Source organism: Lepidochelys kempii, chromosome 4, assembly GCF_965140285.1.
Source record: "Lepidochelys kempii isolate rLepKem1 chromosome 4, rLepKem1.hap1, whole genome shotgun sequence".
In the NCBI taxonomy this organism is placed as follows: Eukaryota; Metazoa; Chordata; order Testudines; family Cheloniidae; genus Lepidochelys; species Lepidochelys kempii.
Genome location: NC_136383.1, coordinates 71231536 through 71256010, shown reverse-complemented (window position 1 = coordinate 71256010; position 24475 = coordinate 71231536). Strand labels below are relative to the sequence as shown.

The 24475-nt window shown below is 42.6% G+C and overlaps 1 protein-coding gene across 4 annotated transcripts in view; it reads right to left on the bottom strand.

Moving 5' to 3' along the window:
- GALNTL6 (polypeptide N-acetylgalactosaminyltransferase like 6) overlaps positions 1 to 24475 on the bottom strand; it is a 935360-nt gene that overhangs the window by 56497 nt on the left and 854388 nt on the right. For all 4 annotated transcript variants that reach the window (XR_012158633.2, XR_013635712.1, XR_013635713.1 and 1 more), the window contains 2 exons: positions 19827 to 19944; positions 3266 to 3373 (listed from right to left, as the gene is read on the bottom strand). Coding sequence is in view for 1 of the 4 variants with exons in the window: in XM_073341635.2 (XP_073197736.1) it covers positions 3266 to 3373; positions 19827 to 19944 (226 nt within the window). In the remaining 3 variants the exon portion in view is untranslated. The remainder of the gene's footprint in view (positions 1 to 3265; positions 3374 to 19826; positions 19945 to 24475) is intronic.

The window sequence follows — 24475 nt, the reverse complement described above, 5'->3', positions numbered from 1 at the left end:
GATAAATCTGTTCTTTATTATAGTTTCAACCAGTTTGCCTGGTACTAAAGTTAGGCTTTACTGACCTGTAATCAGCCCTGTCCCTATAAATTATGGTGCTATACCAGCCAGAGCACCTGCTCTCCTCTCCCATGTGGGGTCCAGCCCCTCCGCAGGGTCTGCTCACGCTAAAGGGCTGCAGAACCACAGAGGCAGGAGCTGTAGGGGGCTGCTTTGGGAGCCCCACATGAGTTTGTTGCATTGAAAACAACTGTGGAATTGTATGTATTTCCAGGGGAAGGGTAAATAGGAGAGCGGGTGGGGACGACAACTAGACCAATTCACTCAGGTTATAACATCTCCAGAGAAGCCACTGGTGCACACATACTAGTTCAAACTGGACTCTCCAGAGACTGACAGACAAAGAAAGGGTTTTTTGATAAATAGTCTTGCTTTAAATTGGGTCAGGGCCTTCTTCCTGACCTAGCAAATGGACAGGACCCAAGCCCTTTGGGTAGGGTTGGAAGGACTGGGCCTGCTAGAATCCATGGATTAATTCTAGTAAGTTTATTAGAAACTGTGCAGGTTTTTTTTATTGTTTTTAATATGTTTTCTCTATTATGCTTTTTACCTTAAGAATAAAGTAGGCTTGCATAGGAAGTGCTGTGGGGCAGCTTATAACTATTGACAATCACTCTGTTATCAGTCTCTGAAGAGAAAGGAAGCAGATGTCCTTGGGCAACCTATCAGTGAAGGCAGGGAACTGTGCACCCTGGGAATACCCCAGTTAAAAGGTTAAGGGGCACAGGTCTCCATCCAGAAAGGCAATGGCTGGGGAGTGGGAAGCTGGGAGTGGGTGACCTTGCTCAACCACTGTGGGGAAAATACAGGTGCAATTCCCTGAACTGTGAGACCAATCTCACATGATCTTGAACTGGAGAGCAGTTTTAAATGAAGCATCTGAAGGGAAAACAAAAACACACACAAAAACACCTGCAGCATCCAGATCATCTCTGTGTGCGCCCACTTGGTTAATAACTTCATATAAGGCAGTTGATTCAGAATTAGAGGGAGACTAGCTCAGTAAGGTGGGGCTTCCCTGTTCCTTAAAAGACTATATACGATCTTGATAACTGTTTTAGTTTTGGACTGTCTCCCCAAACCTTTATCTTTTGGACTTTGATCAGCCAATGGGGATAAAGTTATGCCCATGCTGAATTGCTTTGCTGGATCAGGGACCGAATGCTCTTCCTTGATTGACAGATTATCTATTTATTTAGATTGATATGAATGCTGAAAAGGGAGTAGGCCTATTCATATGCTCTAGGTGTCCCTGACTCAAGTTAACATTACACCCTAAGAGCAGCAGTACTATTTAAGATAACGTACTACAAGTAAGCCTGGAAGCTTAATGACTCAAATTCCCCTTCAAACAAATGCCTACCAAGAGGTTCCCCTAAATATCAAGCAATGTATTAGGACCCATTAGTCAAACAGGAAGGATGGAATGTTCCCCATTAGGGCACCAGCTCTTTCCCCACAACATGCTTATCAGTTCTGAATGACGCCAGGCAATCATCCTGTGCATGGTCAGAGACTCTATTCTGCAGGATATGGAGAATTTTAATGTAATATTTCATGGCGGCCTTATTACAAACAGAAAGGCAGAGAGGACAGGACTATTTTGCCTAATGAATCCAGATTAGCCACCATGGCTGCAGAGGTTTTGTGGAAGCTAATTAACTGTTGAACTGAGCCATATGATAATATCTCAGATAGAAAGGATGGCATTCCACCTCTACAATTAACGTAGAGTAGAGAGCATTCTAGCCATCCAAATATTCTACTCTGTTTTAGTGCAATAGGGAGAAAAGAAACTAATGTTCAAATCTCCTGTTTTAAGGTGTTTATCTAGTGTCTCCATTAGATAAACACTCCATTATCTGGGTTCCAATAGCAAGAGACAGGTCACTACAATGTAAAGCGGACTTCTGGAAAGTCATCTTCCTGGAAAAGCTGAGAGAATGGACAAGACGGAATTATTCTTAGTGGAGGCATAGATTTAACAGCATTTCCTACAGTATGTTCAAAGCATTTACAGTGGCTCTTGGTTTATTTGTACACTACCTTATCAATTCACTCATGTTCCATATTGCATCACATATTAGGACTCCTACTTGCTGTGCTTACTGCCAGCACGCATGCTCTTCCAGGGCAGGGCTTTCTCTCTTTAACTACCTGAAAGGCAACTTGACTGCATGCAGTTAGCAGATAGAGTACAATTCATTTCTTGTCTCTCTTATTAGGCTTATGGTCTGCTAGGCTGTGGAATCATTATAGTGAGTGTAGTCCTGCAGCACAGATGTCAAGAGCTTCTCCTCCTTAAAGCAAGAGACTTATTTTTCATTCATACATATTTTCATTAGTAAGAAAAAATATGATTCATAAGATGTTCCCTATGGTGATGGGCAAACACCAATATTTATGCCATTTTATGTTCTAAAAATGGAAATAAAAATGAACCATCTGGTAACATTTTAAATGGAAAAGGTTAAAATTAAGGATTAATAAATACTAATATTTGCCTGGAAGTCACAGCAGTGCCCTTAATTTCCCATTTTTGACATTCCTTGAACAAGCCCCTCATTTCTCTCAAGAAATGTATAGTTTTCATAGGTCCATTTCCTCTAAAGAAGGAAAACCTCATGGATATAGAGATGTTTAATCTCTTTGAAAGAGTATTGTGATCTCATAGTTCCCTACTCTCTCATGGTAATAAGGTGGTCAAAATCCTCACAGAGGTTATAACCAGTCATTTAAATCACTGCTGATCAATTCTTTTGTTCCAAAGAATATTCCTTTCACAAGATGTAGGCTGTTGGATTAATTTGCTGACTGATCAAAATCCTGCCTAAAAATCAACCATCAAATTCCCAGTGACTTGTCAGATTTTGCTTATAAAACCATTACTGACAATCACAGTGAGTGTGTAAAAGGCAATCCTGTGCTTCAGGTAATTCATATATTCTTTTGCATGAATGTGAAAGTAATATGCCTCTGTTCTGAAGCCTCTAACTTTATTTTTTACTGAGCACTGTTTTGTTCTTGGAAGCCTTGCCTTTAGAAAGGCGCGATTACAAAAGTAATAGCACATTATATGCTAGTCAGAGAAATGGAGAATTGGATTGTTTTATTCTAAATAAAGAAATCGACCCATAAGGAGTGAAGTGACTGACAACTTAAAGACCACTTTAAAGATGGAAAATTTCAACTAGCAGCTACTCACTCGTGCCAGGCTGGTTCCAGATGGAACTTTATAAGGGACGTACTTCCTGTAAATGTGTCCAACCCTAGAACATGGAACATCAAACATGCCACCTCCACACATCCAAACCTGAAAAGGAAACAAACAGTGACAACTGAATGCCAGCAGGGAAGATAAAAATCCAGAAATCATTCTGCAATGATCCCTCTTAGTGACAGTCCTATTTCATTCTGAATAGCTAGGAATGAAAGATGAAGGAAAATCCATGTTTTGATACTTGGGGTCTCGCTACAAAAAGAGATCACATTAAAAAAGAACAATACAAACTATACTATAAAGAATAGTAGCTACTGTATCTACCAACCATGCTTTTTACAATATAAACAAGATGTCTTTATCCAAGAATTTCCAAATTTTTAATACTCCTAATTAAATTTACTAATTACGTTTTTAATTCCAAAAAGGCCAAATTTTCAAAAGTGGTCTCATATTGGCAATATGCAGTTAAACATACCTATCAGGTGATTATTTAGAAGTTAAACTCAGGACCCTTGGCCTACAATCTATAGTATATAATCAGTACAAGGCTTGGTTCTTTACTAGGATGTACTTTTCTAAAGAAAAACTGAAACAGAAGTATCAAAATAGATTATCTACCCAAATTCATATATATACAGAAAGTGGCATAAGTCACTTGTGTGTCATCTTTAGTGCAAGCTTCTGATACGGAAAGAAAGTGCGCCAACTGGCATATTCATTTTCAATGTTTAAGGGCCTGATTTACAAAAGTGCTGAACAACCACAAGTCTAGTTGAAGTTAGTGGAAGCTGTAAGTGTACAGCATCTCTGAAAATCAGGCCACAGATGTGTGTGCTACAGGATGATGAGCGATGAGCAATTTCACTCTTCACAAGGGCTTCAATATTGCTTGTTTTTAACAGATGATTTTGTCAGAGGGGGAGACTGAATCATGCAATAGTCACAGTGGAAACCAGCCCAGCAACTCTGATAGACATGACTTTATATACTTCAGTGACATGAGAACTGGTGTACTTCAGTTTGTCAGCTAACCAGACTACTAATATGGTAGGTTGGCAAAATGGATCAACATACTTGTAGGATAAACATACTGATTTTAAAGAGCGTATTTTGACTTTCTACTAACAAGTCAGTGGGAGCATCAGAGACGACAGTAAATAGGATAGCAAAACATATAAATAGGTTTTAAAACTAACCACTGTCTAAGGGTTCAAAATGCACTTGTAGACCTAGTGCTGGGGCTACACAATCCTGCAGCAGCCTGCTGAATATGTCAAGTAGTAAAATCACTTTGCTTTTCATAACCCTGGCAAAACAACTTTCTCAGCTCCCTGAGTCTGCAAATTGTTCTGTAAGCAGAACACCCACAATTCCGCACTAGTTCTGTACAGACCACTTGCAGTCTCAGCTTTTTCAGCCTCCAACCTGTGAGATCATCAGCAAGCAAACCACCCCCATGTGCAGAAAGAGAAGGAGGAAACCATTAGCAACAGAAAAACAGAGTCTTACAGACAGAGAACTGCAGCCACAGCGTAATGCTGATTTATTCAGTTCTTGGAGGTTTGAAGAGCAAAAGATTTGTGATTAAGACTCTTTTGTTATCTAGGTTAGTTAGAAAAACTGTTTTTGTATAGTGCAAAATTTCCATTAACCCCCACCTCATCCCCCACGTTTTCATGGTACAGTAACTCCCCACTTAATGTCCTCTCGCTTAACGTTGTTTCGATATTATGTCCCTGCTCCATTACTGAACATGCTCGTTTAAAGCTGTGCAATGCTCCCCTATAATGTCATTTGGCTGCCTGTTTTGTCCAGGACTGGCAGCCCCGCCCCCCCTCCCGGTGCCTCCTGTCTGCCGGCGTACCCCATGGATTAGCGCCTTCCCCTTGCTCCCCCTGCCTCCTGCCCGTGGCAATCAGCTGGTTTACGGCGTTCAGGAGGGGGAGGGGATGGGGGAGGAGCTAGGACGCAGCATGCAGAGAAAAGTGGGAGGAGGTGGAGCGGAGGCGGGTTAGAGAAGAGGCGGGTTAAGGGTGGGGGCTTAGAGGAAGGGGTGGAGGGGCGGGCCGAGGGTTGAGCTCCCCAGCAAAGTCGATGCCTGTGCTTGCACAGTATACCTGTATTAAACTGCTTGTTTAAAATTGTTTAAAATGTATATAATGCCTTTTGTCTGGCAAAAAAAAGTTTCCCTGAAACCTAACCCCCCCCATTTATAGTAATTCTTATGGGGAAATTGGATTCGCTTAATATCGTTTCACTTAAAGTCACATTTTTCAGGAACATAACTACAACATTAAGTGAGGAGGTACTGTAGATTATTTTGGGGGAAATAGTCAAACTTTGGGAAAAGTTCTAGAGTAGAAGAACTTGACCTTTTAAGAGTTCTCCTATTCCCTAAATGTTACTCTGCAGCATCTGCATTCTGTAATCAACTAGGAAAGCATATAACGACGCCTAGCTTCACTGAGAAGTCAAGCAAGGTCACTATGACAGTATGTTCTCTATTGACACTGTGTGGAAGCTGCAACAGTACACTTCATAAACATCTGGAAGGATCGCTCTGGAGACAATGAAGAACTCAGTAAGGAGGCATGAAAGATAAGTAAAAAAAAAAAAGACATGATGCTGTATCTCCCAGAATCTTGTCAGAGCTTCCATGTTGCAAGGTTCAGTCTCTGCATATGCATAGCCACATGCGAAGGGCCCAGTTTCTGCATCCAGTGTGTTCTGTACACATGAGGCAGAGAGAAAAATGTGCTTGTGGTCTAAGGAAAGGTAGAACACAATACATAGACAACAGCAGTGAGATGCTGGCCCTACTGATCTCAATGGGAATTTTATGATTATTTCAGTAGAGCCAGGAATTTACCCCAGAGCTGTTATGCTCTCACTGAAAAAACAACATGGGATGTGTGGAAACCAGATAATTAACGATGGGAATATGTAGCATATACCATCAGAAAAGGTAGCATAGTTAAGACACCTGTTGTTATGCCTTTTGGCTATTCTAAATATTCCTCCCAGAGAGCAGATTGCAAAAGTGCTCAGAGGAAGTCTAAGTAAAACTTCCCCAGCCCTACAGTGAACACAACAGCATGCATTCAAATTCATACAAGACCAAAAGGTACAACAAATTAGTGCTGGCAGACGAATGAGACAAATAGAGAACACAGCAATAGCGCATGCTGATCATCTCAGCATCATCGTCACCTTAAGTCAGGACAGTAACAGGAAAAGTGAAGGTCTATGTAGACTTGTAGAGCCAAGGTCTAGGATAATGGTGATTTTGCTGGGTAGGGTGAACTCTGCAATGGGGGACACACATTGTGTACAGCAGCTGAGTAAGGGAACAGTTACCACCACAGTGCTGTCCCTGTATGGTGTTCAGGGGCACCATCTTCTCTATCAGCCTCCAGCTAGCATATGCCTAATAAATGTGAAGCCCCACCCACTGAAAATAATTACTTTTGGAACAGAGAAGGACCATTCCCTCTCTATTCTCACCTCCTATCCTGTAGCCTCCCAGTTGCTATGAAGAGGAGGGTTCTCTTTTACTCAGCTGCAACTCTAGCTCTCTCTCTGCCATTCTACTCCTTCCTCAACATTCTGGCTACTGAAATGGAAATATTTCCACTACTCTGCAACTCCCCTGTTTGTCATTTCTGAATCCATCTCACCAAACCTTTTTCATTTTCCAGATCTTCTCTACTGCTGGCTGTTGTGTCTGTTTTTTCCCCAGCTACAGCAGAAAACAAAAAGTGACTTGATTATTGTCAGCTTCATTACTGCTCAGAAAAGTCTGAAAAAACAATAGTTAAAATTGACAGGTTTTCACTCTGAGGCGGCTAGCCAGTTCACCTTGCTTACACTGTTCTCCTCCTACAAGCCCTTTCTTAAAACATCTCATCAAGGCCCTTAAACCCTTGTCCATCCACTCTCAACTCTCCTAACTTACTGAAAAACATGTGCACAAACACACAAAAATACATAATGAAACTAACAAGATGTGGTTAACTTCACCATTCCTTCATGTTCCATTATTCCCCTTCCTGACAATCCTTTGGTTGTATGTCTTCTTGTCAAACTGTAAGCTCTTTGGAGTAGGGACTATAGCTGACTGCAAATAACCTAGCACACTGATGGCACTATACAAGTAAGTTTAATATTATTTATTACTGTAATAGAGTAGCTGGCCCATTAGATGAAACTGGGCTTAGCTCTCCTGTTTCAGTCCAGATGATCCCAGATGATCCCAGCCAATTCAAAGCATGGGGCAGCACCTGGGGGATCTATAAAAGGTCAGTCAGGAGTCAAACCAGAACTGAATCAGATAGGAGAAGAGAGTGGCCAGAGACAGAAGGTGGCTCCTGGGAGATGGCTGAAGGTAGGAGAGAAGCAAGAGGAGTTTGCCAGCTGGTGTCCCTGAGCCAGGACTGGAGAGGGCTGAAGTTAGGGGGAGCAGCAGAGGGAAGTTCCTGCTAGCTCTAAGATGGAGAGCTGGAGACAAGGGCCAGAGAGGACTGAATGAAGGGGGAGCAGAGGAGGGGCTTACCCGCTGATTTCTCCTTGCTGGAGAGCTGGACCCAGAGAAACAGTGAGAGAGCCAGGGGAATGGAGGATTGCTCCCCTGGTAAGGATGCTCCCAGCACAGAGGCTGTGAGACTTCCCACTGGGAAAGGCAGGCTTGCGCTCTAGAAGGAAGGGTTGGAGTGGTCAGCCTGGCAAAGGGATGGAAAAGGACAGATAGGAGCCTAAGCTGTGATGGAAGTCACTGGGGTATGGTGAGAACAAGGACCCTTTGCATGGGGTGATATGAACTATGTTTTGGGACTTTTGTTGAAGACTATTTGCAGAAGATTTTTGTAATAAACTGGTTCCCAGGAGCGGTCCTGGTTAAGTAGGAGCCTGAAGTGGAGTCCTTTGAATTAGTCAAGAGGGAATGTAAGGCGAGGGGCTGCCCTGAGGCCACAAGGTGGTGCCCGGGAGGAAACCACTCATTTACAATTACTATTAATTTTTATTACGACAGTGTTTCTAGGGCATGGGAAGACAATAAAAGGATTAAGGCTGGTCCTTGGAAAAGATGACAGCCTAGCAGATAAACTCAGTGGAAGGTCAGCTCCCTTTTACAGAGCACATACATAATGTGAGGAAGCAGAAATCTATCTAGGTGCTTTATTACTGTAACATATGTAATAAGTATTGAAGTACACATATATTGCATCTTCTTGATGCTGCAGGAGATCAATAAAAAAGAAAAGGAATTAGAAAAAGGCTATCAGATACACTGAGGCAATAACAATTGGGAGGAAATATCACTGCATGTTAGGCTTGTATTTGATAGATATAAAACTTAATTTGAAAGTGCTGTGCTGCACCTGAGGTGCATTTTGTAGCGTAATTGGAATGAATCTCAGGCCAGCTTGTAGGATATTTAGCAGCTGTTCCTGTTTATCTTTTAGCTTCAGAATGACTAAAGGAATTTTTATATTTTCTTGGGAAGATCAATGCTGGGAACCTTGTCTTTAAATGTGTATTTTTATGTCACCTGTGCTAAATGCTGTCAGAAATTGGAGAAACAACTTGAAATCTTCTGTGTTAAATATTGCAGACCTCAACTGCACCAGAAAAGGAATTCTGCTGGTGTGGAGCTCCCAAATGCTGTCACAATGTTGATGCCTCCGTTGGCCTAACTAGCAAGCAATAAAATTCTCAATATCTCTAATGTCTCATATAATAGCAATGAATATGAGCTGTAGCCAAGATAAAATAACCCTCCCCCCAACAAAACAAGTCAATTTAATTTAGAAAGCTCAGAACAGGAATATTTTACGATGCAGTGGTTCCCAAACTTTTTACTAAGTTGACCCACCAACAGCATTGTAAAGAAAAAAAAATGAGTACTTGTGGCCCCTTAGACTAACAAATTTATTTGGGCATAAGCTTTCGTGGGCTAAAACCCACTTCATCCGAAGCATGCAGTGGAAAATACAGTAGGAAGATATATATACACAGACAACATGAAAAAATGGGTGTTGCCATACACTGTTATAGATCTACAATCTATCCTGAGGGACGATCCCTCACTCTCTCAGATCTTGAGAGACAGCCCCTCAACCTGAAGCAAATCCTCACCAGCAACCACACACCAAAAACACTAACCCAGGAGCCTATCCTTGCAACAAAGCCCGTTGCCAACTCTGTCCACATATCTATTCAAGGGACACCATCATCACTATTCACATCAGCCACACTATCAGAGGCTCATTCACCTGCACATCTACCAATGTGATATATGCCATCATGTGCCAGCAATGCCCCTCTGCCATGTACATTGGACAAACCAAACAATCTCTACGCAAAAGAATAAATGGACACAAATCAGACATCAAGAATGATAACATTCAAAAACCCGTCGGAGAACACTTCAACCTCCCTGGTCACTCAATTTCAGACCTGAAAGTCGCAATTCTCCAACAAAAAAATCTTGAAAAAACAGACTCCAACGAGAAACTGCAGAACTGGAATTAATTTGCAAACTGGACACCATTAAATTAGGCTTGAATAAAGACTGGGAGTCGATGGGTACTTACACAAAGTAAAAACTATTTCCCCCTGCTAATTTTCCCCTATTGTTACTCATACCTTCTTGTCAACTGTTTGAAAAAGTTGTTACACTTTGTCAACTGTTTGAAAAACTGTTACAAAAGTTTTTTTTTCTCCTGCTAATAATAGCCCACCTTAATTCACTAGTCTCATTACAGTTGGTATGGCAACACCCATTTTTTTCATGTTCTCTGTGTATAATATCTATCTATCTATCTATCTATCTTCCTACTGTATTTTCCACTTTGTGCATCCGATGAAGTGGGTTTTAGCCCACGAAAGCTTATGCCCAAATAAATTTGTAAGTCTCTAAGAGGCCACAAGTACTACTCCTCTTTTTTTTTTTTGCTGATACAGACTAACACGGCGACCACACTGAAACCAACAACATTGTGTCTTTTTGGCAATCTGCCATTATACGTATGCACCCTCTACTCTGGCACTGAAACCCTAATCCAGTTTGATGCAGAAGGAAGCCCCTGGTGGGGAGAGGAAGGGTGGGGAGTGTGTTCCAGCCAGGCCAAACCTGAGTGGTGCTATGACCCAACTGAGGGCTGAATGTGGGATGGGCTCGCTTTCAACCCTCCCCTGCACCCTGGTAGAAGTGTATTTGCCTAGGGCGCAGTGATGGGTTAATGTGGACCTGGATGTGGCAACCCATCTCAAACCTTCCTGTCATCCATGGGTGGGTTGGCTTCTACCATTTGGGAAACACTGCACTAAATTATAGTTTATCAGCTCCTTAAGAACATAAGAGCGGCCATACTGGGTCAGACCAAAGGTCCATCCAGTCCAGTATCCTGTCTGCCCACAGTGGCCAATGCCAGGTGCGCCAGAGGGAGTGAACCTAACAGGTAATGGCCAAGTGATCCCTCTCCTCCCATCCATCTCCACTCTCTGACAAACAGAGGCAAGGGACACCATTCCTTACCATTAATGGACTTAACCTCCATGAATTTATCCAGTTCTCTTTTAAACCCTGTTATAGTCCTAGCCTTCACAACCTCCTCAGGCAAGGAGTTCCACAGGTTGACTGTGCGCTGTGTGAAGAACTTCCTTTTATTTGTTTTAAACTGCTGCCCATTAATTTCATTTGGTGGCCCCTAGTTCTTATATTATGGGAACAAGTAAATAACTTTTCCTTATTCACTTTCTCCACACCACTCATGATTTTATATACCTCTATCATACCCCCCCCCCCCCCCTTAGTCTCCTCTTTTCCAAGCTGAAAAGTCCTAGCCTCTAATCTCACCTCATCTGGGACCCATTCCAAACCCCTAATCATTTTAGTTGCCCTTTTCTGAACCTTTTCTAATGCCAGTATATGTTTTTTGAGATGAGGGGACCACATCTGTATGCATCTGTACTCCATCACAGAACACTTCATTGAGAGGGTCAAAGAGAAAGGCATAAAGGCAAGCTTGAAAAGAGAAGATGCAGTGGTCTGGTGGTTAAGGCACTGGTCTGGGTTTTGGTTGATATGGGTTCATTTCCTGGCTCTGCCACAGACTTTGAGAGACTTGGGCAAGTCCCTTAACTTCTTTGTGCCTCACCTCCCACTCTTTATTTTGTCTATGTGGATTGTAAGCAATCCAGTTCAGGGACTATCTGCTATGTGTAAGTACAGTGCCTAGCACAATGGGGCCAGAGTTTTGGTTGGGATCTCTAGGTGCTACTGTAGTACAAATAAATATAAAGGAAAGGACTCATGGGCTTGGAGATGTGAATTGGAAGATGCGGGAGAATGAGTTTGATAGATGTGGTAGTACAAATAAAAGATCAGTCCTTCCAACTGCAGAGTGCCGTGGAGAAGGGACAAGGAGGAGCCCAAGACTGGAAGAGCACAGAGGGACAGGGAGTTAATGGATGCCCACTAAGGGTATGGTGGAGTGACCCCAGAGAGACTTTTGAACATTCAGGAAACGACCAGAATTCTTCCTTGCAGTGTATTTTCTATTGCTTTGTGCAGTTATCATGTTACTTTATGAAAATGGAACAAAGAAAGCAAGAGAAAACTAATAATATAAATTTAATAATAACAAGATAGTAAATCGTGGGCCTAAAGGTACATGATTTGCAGTTGGGGGAGGAGAGGGAAGCGAAGTGATTACTGTGTACGTTGCTGAGAGGAGAAGGCCCAGGCATAGCTCACTTATAAAGAAGCAGCGCTGTGCCCACTGCTGTGTGGCTCTTTCCTGAGCTAACCTGCATCAACAAGATGCAGTATAGACAACTCTTGTGACCTGACCATGAATCTCATTAAGCTTAATATTTTTCTTAAAAGCCCAGTTCCTGGAGTCCTTTGATTTTGAGAGACACGGAGCTTTTATGTTAATAAAAGGAAGTTTCTACCCCTATTATTGTAGCGAGAAGCTGGAAAACATGACCCATTGAAGGCTCAGAACAAGGAAACCAAATAAAGAGACCCCAATTTTATTATTTTTAAGCCAATATCATACATTTTTGGATCCTGACTCATTATTTTTGAAAGCTCAGGGTTTAGAAACACCACAGGGCTGGACACTGCTCTGCTCCTCGCCACCTGCAAAGGACCCATTTCACACAAATGTACACCCCATGGCAACCCCGTCAAGATAACTGCCTTCATTTTCAGTTCTTGGAGCCACTGGGATTTTACAGATTTGCCCAACAACTTAACTGTTGAGATGCAAGACTGGCATTTTAGGTTGTTTATTGCATCATGTGTAGTGAAAATATACATTTGCATGGCATTTGTAATTTGCTTTTTATTAAATACCTAACTGAAGTGCTATGAAGGGGTTAATTGACAGTTTCACGTAGAACAGATTACACTGAAATATTTTTTTGTAGAAAGACCCACCTCTAGTTAAATTTCTGAACATACGGTTTATTGGACAATTGTGGTTCCAACATAAACCTAGCTGTCTTATTTGATCAGTGTGGATTATAGGAGTATTCCTTGTATATTTTGCAGCATTTGTGTGCGGTAAAGCCACAGGCATTGAAAACTCTCCAAAATTAACTAATTAGTATCACTAATTGTGACTAATTAGCTGCTTCCCAGGTGATGGGTTTGATGCCATGGATCAGATAGTCTGCAGACCACCTGGTTCTTGGCTTAAAAGACTAAGAAACAGCTCAGAGAGAGAAAGCCCTGCAGAGAGCAAGTCAGTTCCTGCAGGTGAGCCTAGGTTAGGGGAAAGGATGGGGCTAGAGATCTTGCTGGAGCTACTTCCAGTGATGGGCAGAAACCTTAAGAGAGGCAGAAGCCTTAGTGGAGGAGGACTGAGGAAATGCCAGGCAGCAGGACCTGGGATTTGTGAAAGAACTTTACAGTCAGCACGAGGCCAAGAAATTGTAGAGTTAGAGAAAGACTTTAGTTCAGTTGACATTTGGATTGTGAAGTTTTAATAAAGCAGATTCCAGATTACAAGAGTCTTTATGCAATTTTTAAGAAGTCCAAGAAAGGGAAACCGAGTCAGCAGTGAGATTCAATGCTGGATCTGTATGACCCTACTGAAATGCTTGCACAGTGCTAGTCTGAGCTATACCTTAGTCTAAGCAGTGGTGTTAGTTCTTTGCTTTCATGTGCACTAAATTTGCTCACAAACTAAATAAATAGTTCTAAAATAGAGAAGATATAATCATGAAATGTTAGTTTTATGATGTGTTTCAAATAAAAATCAATGAAAGGATTGTACATATACATTTCCAAGGCTGATTCTGGCCTCTTCCAGCTAGTAAGAGGAACAGGTTCCTGGAAGCCCATTCCTAGCTCTATCTACACTAACTAAGGAAACTTTGAAAAAAAATCCTCTGAATATTCCTAACATTATTTCAGGGGTACCAGAACTGGGATCTCTGCTGTAAATGGCCACTGGCTGCCACCAGCATTTTAAACACTAGGGTTGAAAGCCTGGCCTCATTAAAATTAGTGGGAGTTTTGCAGTTTGCTTCAACAGGAGCCAAAATTCACCCAGTGTCACTTAGATCTTTTAGAAGGGTGAGAGAACAGTTCTTAAAACAGCAACAGCAGCCAATGACCAGTGTTCACAAGAGCTCCCAATTTGCTTCTGGAGCTGAACCAGTGTTAATTATGTTGGGAAGTTATTGCAAAAATTCCCTAGAAGTTATAAGGCTTCTGAATGGCAAGAATTTACAGTAAAACAGGGGAAAGGAAAGTGAGACAGCATGATATAGTGTACTGAGTGCAGCCTTGGGAACCAGAAACTCCAGAATTCAAATAGCGGATCTATCACCAACTCAGTTCCCTTTACGGTATCATTTAATTACACTGTGTCTACGGTTTATCATCTATAAAATGAAATTATTAAGTATCAGAAGGGTAGCCCTGTTAGTCTGGATCTGTAAAAGTGGCAAAGAGTCCTGTGGCACCTTATAGATTAACAGACGTATTGGCGCATAAGCTTTCGTGGGTGAACACCCACTTCGTCAGATGCATGTAGTGGAAATTCCCAGAGGCAGGTATAAATATGCAAGCAAGAATCAGGCTAGGGATAACGAGGTTAGTTCAATCAGGGAGGATGAGGCCCTCTTCTAGCAGTTGAGGTGTGAATGCCAAGGAAGGAGAAACTGCTTTTGTAGTTGGCTAGCCATTCACAGTCTTTGTTTTATCCTGAGCTGATGGTGTCAAATTTTCAAATGAACTGAAGCCCAGCAGTTTCTTGTTGAAGTCTGGTCCTGAAGTTTTTTTGCTGCAGGAGGCTACCTTTAAATCTGCTATTGTGTGTCCAGGGAGGTTGAAGTGTTCTCCTACAGGTTTTTGTATATTGCCATTCTGAATATCAGATTTGTGTCCATTTATCCTTTTACGTAGGGACTGTCCAGTTTGGCCGATGTACATAGCAGAGGGGCATTGCTGGCACATGATGGAGTAGATTACATTGGTGGACGTACAGGTGAATGAGCCAGTGATGGTGTGGCTGATCTGGTTAGGTCCTGTGATGGTGTCGCTGGTGTAGATATGTGGGCAGAGTTGGCATCGAGGTTTGTTGCATGGATTGGTTCCTGAGTTAGAGTTACTATGGTGTGGTGTGTAGTTGCTGGTGAGAATATGCTTCAGGTTGTCTGTGGGTGAGGACTGGCCTGCCTCCCAAGGCCTGTGAATGTGAAGGATCATTGTCCAGGATGGGTTGTAGATCACTGATGATGCGTTGGAGTGGTTTTAGCTGAGGACTGTATGTGATGGCCAGTGGAGTTCTGTTGGTTTCTTTCTTCGGCTTGACTCGCAGCAGGAGGCTTCTGGGTACACGTCTGGCTCTGTTGACCTGTTTCCTTATTTCCTCTTGAGGGTATCGTAGTTTTGAGAGGTTTCAGAGTGGCAGCCATGTTAGTCTGTATTCGCAAAAAGAAATTGGTTAGTCTCTTAGGTGCCACTAGTACTCCTTTTTCTTTTTGTAGTTTTGAGAATGTTTGGTGAAGATCTTGTAGGTGTTGGTCTCTGTCTGAGGGGTTGGAGCAAATGCAGTTGTACCTCAGTGCTTGGCTGTAGACAATGGATCGTGTGGTGTGTCCGGGATGGAAGCTGGAGGCATGAAGGTAGTCATAGCAGTTGGTGGGTTTTCGGTATAGGGTGGTGTTAACGCGACTGTCACTTATTTGCACCATGGTATCTAGGAAGTGGTCCTCCCGTGTAGATTGGTCTAGGCTGAGGTTGATGGTGGGGTGGAATTCTTCCAGGGTTTCCTTCCCATGGGTCCAGATGATGAAGATGCCATCAGTGTAGCATAGGTAGACAAGAGCTGAGGAAGCATTGTTCAAGGTCAGCCATAAAAATGTTGGCATATTGTGGGGCCATGCAGGTGCTCATAGCGGTACCACTGGTCTGGAGATATATATTGTCGTCAAATTTGAAATAATTTTGTGTGAGGATAAAGTCACAGAACTCAGCAATCAGTTGTGCTGTGGCATCATCAGGGATACTGTTCCTCACAGCTTGTATTCCATCAGTGTGTGGGATGTTTGTGTAGAGAGCCTCTACATCCATGGTGGCTAGGATGGTGTGTTCTAGAAGATCACCAGTGCATTGTAGTTTTCTCAGGAAATCAGTGGCATCACAGAGATAGCTGGGAGTTCTGGTGGCGTAGAGTCTGAGTAGAGAGTCCACATATCCGGACAGTCCTTCAGTGAGAGTACCAATGCCCGAGATGATGGGGAGTCCCGAGATTTCCAGGTTTGTGGATCTTGGGTAGTAGACAGAATAACCGCGGTCGGGGCTCTAAAGGTATGTTGATTTGTTCCTATGTTAGTGTAGGGAGTGTCCTGAGTAGATGGTGCAGTTTCTTAGTGTATTCACAGTGTAACACAGCACTTTCCTACTGGTTACTGAAAAAAGGCATTGTTAATCTGTCCAGTTCCAGCCATTCACTAGCTTGAAAAATATTATCACATGATGAAGAGTATCAGCAGGAGTCTCTATCTTTTTAATTAAAAAATGATCTTGGGGTTACACTGTCAGAAAAACAAAATATATTATTTTTTATTAAAAAAATTAATCTGGAGACTGTCTTCTGAAGACTTAATATGTATAAGACACAAGGCATGGTTCCCTCTCCCCCAGGAGCCACCCATTATGCTGGTATACTCTGATTCTGAAATTTCAGTTAATCAACACGATATCAGAGCTGTGATAACTTCTGCCATCTCTGATGATATTACATGGAGACTGACACTAACAAAAGGGAACCAAGTTGCCTCCTGCAAACCGAGAAACAAGTGTCAGGCAAACTTTAAAAAATCTGAGTGATTACAAAGCCTTATTCAAACTGATTTATAAATAATACATAGGGGTCACTTCATCTGTCACTGAAATTAGAGATGGGCCTGAACCAAACCTCCAGATCTGAACACCCCAAACTATGGGAAAATTCAAATTTGACTCCATATCTTCAACTTTGTGACCTTTAACTGACATGCAGTCAAGTCTGAGGTGAAACCTGACAGTTTAACAACACACAGCAATATTACAGAGCCATTTGGGACAGGAAGTGCAAAGAATGCTGTATCTAGTTGACACTTCAGGGGAAACTGTAGGTAGGCTAAATATAATTACTCAAACTGGCATTTGGCCAGGATATTATCTGTACTCTCATTAAAGATCCCACAGAACTTTTGACAGTCACAAATTGTCAGAATGTCAGGCTTAAATCTCATGCAACAGTTGGCATCTGTGGGACACATCACTCCCTGTAACATCATGTTTTGCAGCTATTAGTTCAATACTGACTTCTAGGGAAAAATATTCCTGATCCTACAAAACGTCTTTGTGCTGAAGTCTTTGTGAATGAGACAGGTTCAGTACCAAACACATACATCATTGCAATTTGCAAATGTTTTGTCCACATGCCGACTGGGCTTGACAATGCTTAGCTGTGAGGAAACCATAACCGCAAGATCATAGATGTAATAGAGGCACAGCAAATCAAATTTAGTATATCAAGTAGTTTTAGAATTTTTATTTTCACTTGTTGGAATGTTTGAGGTTTATTTTGTAGAATTCCTATTTATTCCTGCCCATAGCGCATTGGTGTTGTAATAAATTATCCAATAATGCTCAAAAACTGACCAACTCCAAGGCTGATTTTTGCTTTCAAGATTAATTGGGGCTTATTTTCCAATGTTCCCAATCACGAGTACCAATAGTATCAGACTATGTCTACACTACCACGGTAAGTTGATCTAAGTTACACAACTCAAGCTACATGAATAATGTAGCTGGAGTTGATGTAGCTTAAGTTAACTTACTGTCAGGGGTGAAAGTGAGCTGGTACGGGCCAGTATGGCGTACCAGTAAGAACCGCACCAGCCCATACCCAGCCCACATTAAAGCGCTGGCATGGCAGTCTCCCCAGTAGGTGGCCCTGCTGGTAGGGTCCGTACCAGCAGGGTCACTGACCGGGGGTGGGGTGTTGTGGGGGAGGACTGTCCTTTGCCGTGGCAGCAACATTAAAATGCTGTTGCGGCAAAGGACCCTGCAGAGCTTTAATGTCCCTGCCCCTTTTGCTCCTCCCCACCCCCCGCTGATTGGTGGGGGAGTGGGGCAAAGGGAGCAGCTGCCCTGGGGCTGGTGATTTAAAAGGGCCCAGGGCTCCGGATACTGCTGCCGCTATCGTAGCAGTGGCGTCCGGAGCCCCGGGCCCTTTAAATCAACACAGGAACGCTGGGCAGTGTGGGCCGGGCAGCCTGGAAGGGCTGGCTGGGGGATGCTGACCCCCAACCCCCACCCCTTCTGCCTGAGGCCCCGCCCCAGCCCTGTACCAGTAAGTGTCCTGACTTACTTTCACCCCCTGCTTACTGTGGTGCCTACGCCGCACTGGGTCGATGGGCGAGTGACTCCAGTTGACTTATCTTACTCTTCTCATTTGGGGTGGAGTACCAGGGTTGACCGGAGAGCGATCTGCAGTCGATTTGGCGGGTCTTCACTAGACCCACTAAACTGACCCCCGGTGCATTGATCGCCGGAGTGTCGAGCCAGTAGTAGTGTAGACATAGCCTCACTTAATGACCTATATATCAAAAAGTATTTCTCGGTTGCTTTCTCTTGCTCTGCTGATCTTATTTTTCCTTTCACTATTCCATAGAAAGCAGTGACCTTTCTGCTTTTGTTGAACATCCACAAACAGAAAGTTGTTATTCCTTCTAGTCAAATGCTACAAAATCCTGTTTAATGTTTTTTTTAACGCTAATAAGGAGGGACAAGGAACCTAAGGTAAATATACAATAATGAGATGAATGAGGAGATACGACTGAAATAGGACCCAGTGTGACATAGTTGTTTCCAAAAAATCTGTCGCTAAAACAAAACAGGCTGGGTCAATTTAGTATCTGAACTTCCAGTGCCGTTACTATGGTTTCTACACAAAGAGGAATGGGCTGCATTCCAATTTTATTCTTCACAATGACAAATAACAGGAATATGGGAAATGGTCAAATAAAATCTTATGAGTATACGAGTATACAGAATGCAGAATTGGTGTATCCGAACAACCCGTTCATCCATTTATCTTGTGAGTTTCTCTTGCCCTCCAGTCTTATTTTGCTCTTATATAAAGCTGATTCAAACTAACATGATAGCAACACAGTTATGCAAGTCATTTAGCTGTTCCTAAGAACATCCATTAAAAACAGCCTAGCAGTTGGGAGTACAGACTTGCTAGGTTAGCTTCTGTGCATTTCATTCAATACTTTGTTCTCTCCAGCATTGAAACTCAGATGTAGCTAGGTGTACAATGTAGTCTATGATTTATGTACTATATTTCTTCCATTGTAAATTGGGGTTGTGCTTTGTGGAAGTTTAGAACTAGGCTGGGAAAATCCTGAAGCTAAATGTGAACTGTAATGTTGATGTGTCATTTGACTATTCCCTGCTACAAAGAGAAAGTTATTATGGTGAAGAGGCTAAAAGGCAAAGTCTTTAATTCCTTGGGTACCTTATATTTGAACATAATGCATTACATATTCTAAATTAGGTACATTTGCATACACCTACTTAATGCATACAGGTACCTGATGTGCTTGTGGAAGTTAATATGGCTGCCAACTAGACATGGGCAAATAAGCAACTTAAGCACATAAAAAATGCATGCACACACTCAAAGGACACTTGTGTACATAGGTAGGCATACACAAAAGCAAATATGCAATTAACGTATCATGGGATATTGAAAAACTGGCCTGAAATATGCAATTATTTGACTTTTGTATGGCCTCAGGGATCTATGGCATACATTTTCCACTGAAATTAGTGGAAACTCCTTTATAAAACAAAGGAATATTGTACAGAACGAGGTCTGACTATGGAGCAATACGCAGTATGAATAAAGGCAACACGATGATAAAGCGCATCACAAATCTGGGTTCGGATAACTAAACCCCAAACCTTTAGAGTCATACCAAACAGAGTAAGTAACTATTAAATGGAAGTGACTTGACTTACCTTAAAGGAGATTTCATACTGCTCTCCTCCCCATATTTCTAAGCCTGGATCATAGCCACCCAGCTCCCAAAACCACTTTCGGTCCACAGCAAACAGACCTCCAGCCATAACAGGAGACCTGAGGAATAATTAAAACAAATTGTAAATGACAGGTACCATCATGTCATGCCTGAAAAACGGAGAAGATCAACAATGCCAATTGACAGATAATGATGAGGCTGCTAGCCGTTGTCAGTATATGTTTGTGTGTGTGTGTGGGGGGGGAGGGTGGTGGTGGGGGGATAGATGTCAGGTTGTTTTAAATTGCTGGAGAAAGGTGGATCCTAGATCAAAGTTTCATGACTAATCTCTCAGAAATCATCATCTAGAGCTACTTTATCCCATGATGTTTAGATACTACTGTAGCTGAGAGCTATTTTATGAAGAAAAATATAGCGTGGGAGAACATGGCAGACATCTTTTACAAATAAGTTTTATTATTAATCAATTCAGCTATATTTGCTAAATCAGGATTTTTTTTGTTCGTAGGAAAAGGACTCAGGAAACATGCAAAAGTGCTTCATGTAATTCCCATATTCCATATGAAGTTATGCACTTTTGAACCTTCCCATCCCTTCCCACCATTAATATGTGAGCAAAACAGGTTAGTTCATTTCAGTTTCACAGTTGCTCTCTTAAAGAGAACAGAACAGTGAAGGGGGCTGGCTGCAGAGCAGTGACAGTGGTTAGGAGCAAAACATCTGCTTGAAATTAGTCCCACATTGATAATTTACCTCTCAGGCGAATACCTCAATTTTTGTGGGGGTGAATATTCACATGAATACATTAACTGAATTTTCATTAACTGTTTTCTCACTCCTTTGTATTCACTTTCCATAGATGACAGAGCAAATGAGTTTACAGGAGGAAAGTTTTAAGTTAATATTAGAGAACATTCATGGAAAAGTGAGTTTTAAATTCACAAACATGAGTATTTGTACTGGAAATCTGACAGTAAGAGTTATAACTCATCTAGTCAAGGAGCAGAGATCCCGATTCTCCAGTGTGTCTGAGCGCATAGGCAGTCACAGGGAATCAGCACTGACTCCCAGTCCCTGGCCACTGAGCCATTGTGGAAGTTAGAGTAGAAGGGGCCTTACTCTTACTTGTGTTAGATGTGTGAGCTCAGATCATATCCCAGCATGGCATCACGTGTAGTGGAACTCTGATCCATCATAATCCCCTTTTACTTCATTCTTCCCCACAGAGCACTTTCCCTCCCTCTTATGCCATGGCAGGAAGAGCTTTACAGTGGCAGAGCATCCCCCTACACATGGTATTCTGAAAGCATAATAGGAAATGATTCTCTCCTCTACGTTACAGATAATGAACACAGGATGGATAGAGGTTTTATCTCTTGCTTCCGCTAAACAGTTTGTTTTTGTGCAGTGTTTAATTCTTAAGATTAAATTACATTGTGTATTAATTATTCTGTAAATGATAAGAAGTTGTAGTGGGAAGCCCTCTTTTTTAAAGGATAAAAAGTAAGGTATTTCCCCAGACAGCCCGTTTTTCAAAGTAGTTAGTAGCTCTTTTTCAAAAAAGATTCAATAGTTAGCTGGCGAAGCCACAGCCTATAACATACTCTGAATATAAATGGGCTTTTTACTTTTATTGACTTTTTGTACCTCAAATATTGACTGACTGTCCCACAAATGAATAAATCCAGTGAAATCCTATTAGAAACCTTCCTCTGGGGTTTTTCACTGCTATAATACATTTTCAACTCCAACCAAAAGTAATTCTAATTACAACAGGTCCCTTGTGACTTCAGGTTCAAAATAATCAAAACACAATGTCCACTTAGAAAGTGGAACTTGCATGAAGGAAGCTTATAACTCGATCTTTACAAGCATGTGAAATGGAGCCTCAGAAATCACTGGGGGGCACACAGGCTCTTTAGTGCTTTTATTCAGGTGTTTTTCATGACCATTCCTCTGGACACAGTGAAAAAGGCAGCCCCCCACAGGCCCCGATTCAAAGAAGCCAATCAGATTTCATTTGTCTAATTAGGGACTTCACGTTGGGAAACAATTGGCAGGCATTTACTGTACAAATGATACTGTGCAGCAAAAGCTTATATACAGACTTTACACCTATAACATAGGATAAAACTTGCTTATTTCGTAGATGCTGGTTCATTAAAATTCACAACATTTATTATAATTAGGCAAACTATTAAGAAAGAGACTGGAACAGCAACCTTGCACACTCAGTCATTAGAGGGCTGAAGTGATAGTCTGGACAATTTTTTTCCGTTCAACTGTAATTCCTGGAGCTGAAGCCAATTGGTATGGTTTCTCTTACTGTTTCCAATCATGACCCCTGGTTGGACAGTTTCATATGTGGTAATGGGTTTGGTATAAACATCTATATAGACTGATAGCTTAGTGTGCTAACTAATCTAGTTATACGGGCATCTCTGCAGGACATCCCTAACATCATGCATTAGGCTTGCTTTTGTCTCCCATCTCTTCTGGGAGTAATTGTGATACACTACACCCCAGGGGAGCAAGATGCTGAATGCATATGAAGTTATGAGAATTGTGTTGTATGATTGTCACTAAAATATGGGAAGTGCCCAGAGACTAGCCCCCCAAAGACAGGGGGATAACCAACCCTCAGGCGGGTGTCGAACAATTGTCAACTGCCATTGTCCAGCAAGGGAGTTACAATTCAATGACTCACTTGCACAAGGCCACGCTAGGGGAATTGCTCAACCTTGCTCAGTAATTCAGCAATGCTCACCAGACATGCCTGGACTTGTGTTCTCCAAGCATATAGACCAGGGGTGGGCAAAATATGGCCCGCAGGCAGAATCCAGCCCATCTAAAATTTGTCTGCCTGCCATGACTAATATTTCTGTCTGGACTCCTCTGCCCCCTTGTGATCTCTGAGTCCGGGCTGCTGAAAGTCCCCCAGCATAGTGGGGCGTTCAGGCAGGCTGCCTGCCAGCTGTGGCCCCATGCAGCACCCAGAGTGGCTGCAGCCGGTTGCTGCTGGCATGTCTCCGTGCGTCAATGGCAGGGGGAGGGAGGCGGCTCCACACTTCTGCCCCCACTCCCAGCACCATCCTCACAGCTCCCATTGGCCAGAAACTGGCCAATGGGAGCCGTGGTGGTGGTGCTTGCGGGTGCTGGCAGTGCATGGCGACCCTCTGCCCCTCTTTCCCCACAAGGGGTGCGCAGAGATGTGCCAGCAGGCTGCAGCTGCTTCCGGGAGCAGCATGGGGCTATGGCAAGCAGGCAGCCTGCCTGAGCCTTGCTGTGCTGCTGGCCGGGAGCCGCCTGTACCCCTCACCCTCTCCTGCACCAGCCCTGAGCTCCCTTCTGTACTCAAACTCCCTCCCAGACCGCACACCCCCTCCATTAATATAGTAGAAATGTGCGGCCCATGACTACTTACCAAAATTTGTGGAGTGGCCCCCCCTCAAAAATTATTGCCCACCCCTGACATAGACGAAGGGTAAAAAACAGAACACAGTGGGCATATGCTTGGCCTTTTCTCCTCCCCTGACCTAAGCTGCAAGCAACAAGAATGCTCGGAAGACTGAAGGCTCCAACAGAGGAGACTGGCCCAAGTTTAAGAGACAAGCCTGTATATTAAGGACTGTAAGATCCAGTAGGGTGGGAACATTGCTCCATCTTAATACTGTCTAGTGTGATAAGGGTTAAGGTTTAGACTGCGTGCTTATATTTTCTTTTCTGCTGGTAACCACTCTGACTTTTTGCCTATCACTTAGAATCACTTAAAATCTTTCCTTTGTAATCATTACACTTGTTTTACTGTTTATCTTTACCAGTGAGTTTGCCTGAAGTTTTTGGAAAATCTGCTCAGGTTTACAAAGGCTGGTGTATATCCACTTTCCATTGATGAAGTGGTGAACTTGCATTGTTCAAGAAAGGGTCTTGAGCATGGTATATTTCTGAGGTAGAAGGCTGCGAGCTGGGGCGATTTGGCTGGTGCCTTTTTCTGCGTGTTTCATGAGTGGCTCAGGGAGAATTCATTGATTTTTTTGCTGGGTGTGGGGCTCCACATGCTATTGTGCTGAGTGATAACAGGGCCTGGAGGGGTTTGCTGCTTGTCACTAGCAAAGCATTGTGAGAGACAGCCCAGGCTGGAGAGATAAGGGGGCGCCATGGTCCCAGGTTGCACCCCAGGGATACTGTCACAGTAATATTTTCTTATCCCATCTTTTTTGAGACAAATTCCAGTTACCTAAGCTCACATTTGAATACTTCATCCAGCAGAATTTGGTCCATCAGCTCTAAGAACCAGATCATTACACACATAAAGGTTTTTCTCTGAATCTGCATCAGAGTCTGTGTCCAACTAGCCACATTCAAGTCCTAAAAAAGTTCTGCCCCTTAATGGTAGGAGATAGCGAGTGAGTAAGACTGGTCTGAAGTGTGGAGAAATGACCAGTCCTGTGCTTTTCTCTTTGATTTTGGCCTTTTAGAATATTTGGATGTCTTGTTTTTTTTCATGGTTGAGGAGAAATGGGAAGACAGTCTTGGCACCTCTTGTGGCTGAAATATGATTTGCATTTGGACTTTGCAATCCTTGCCCTACTCCAATATAAGTAGAAGGATCTGGAGCCTGAGGATTCA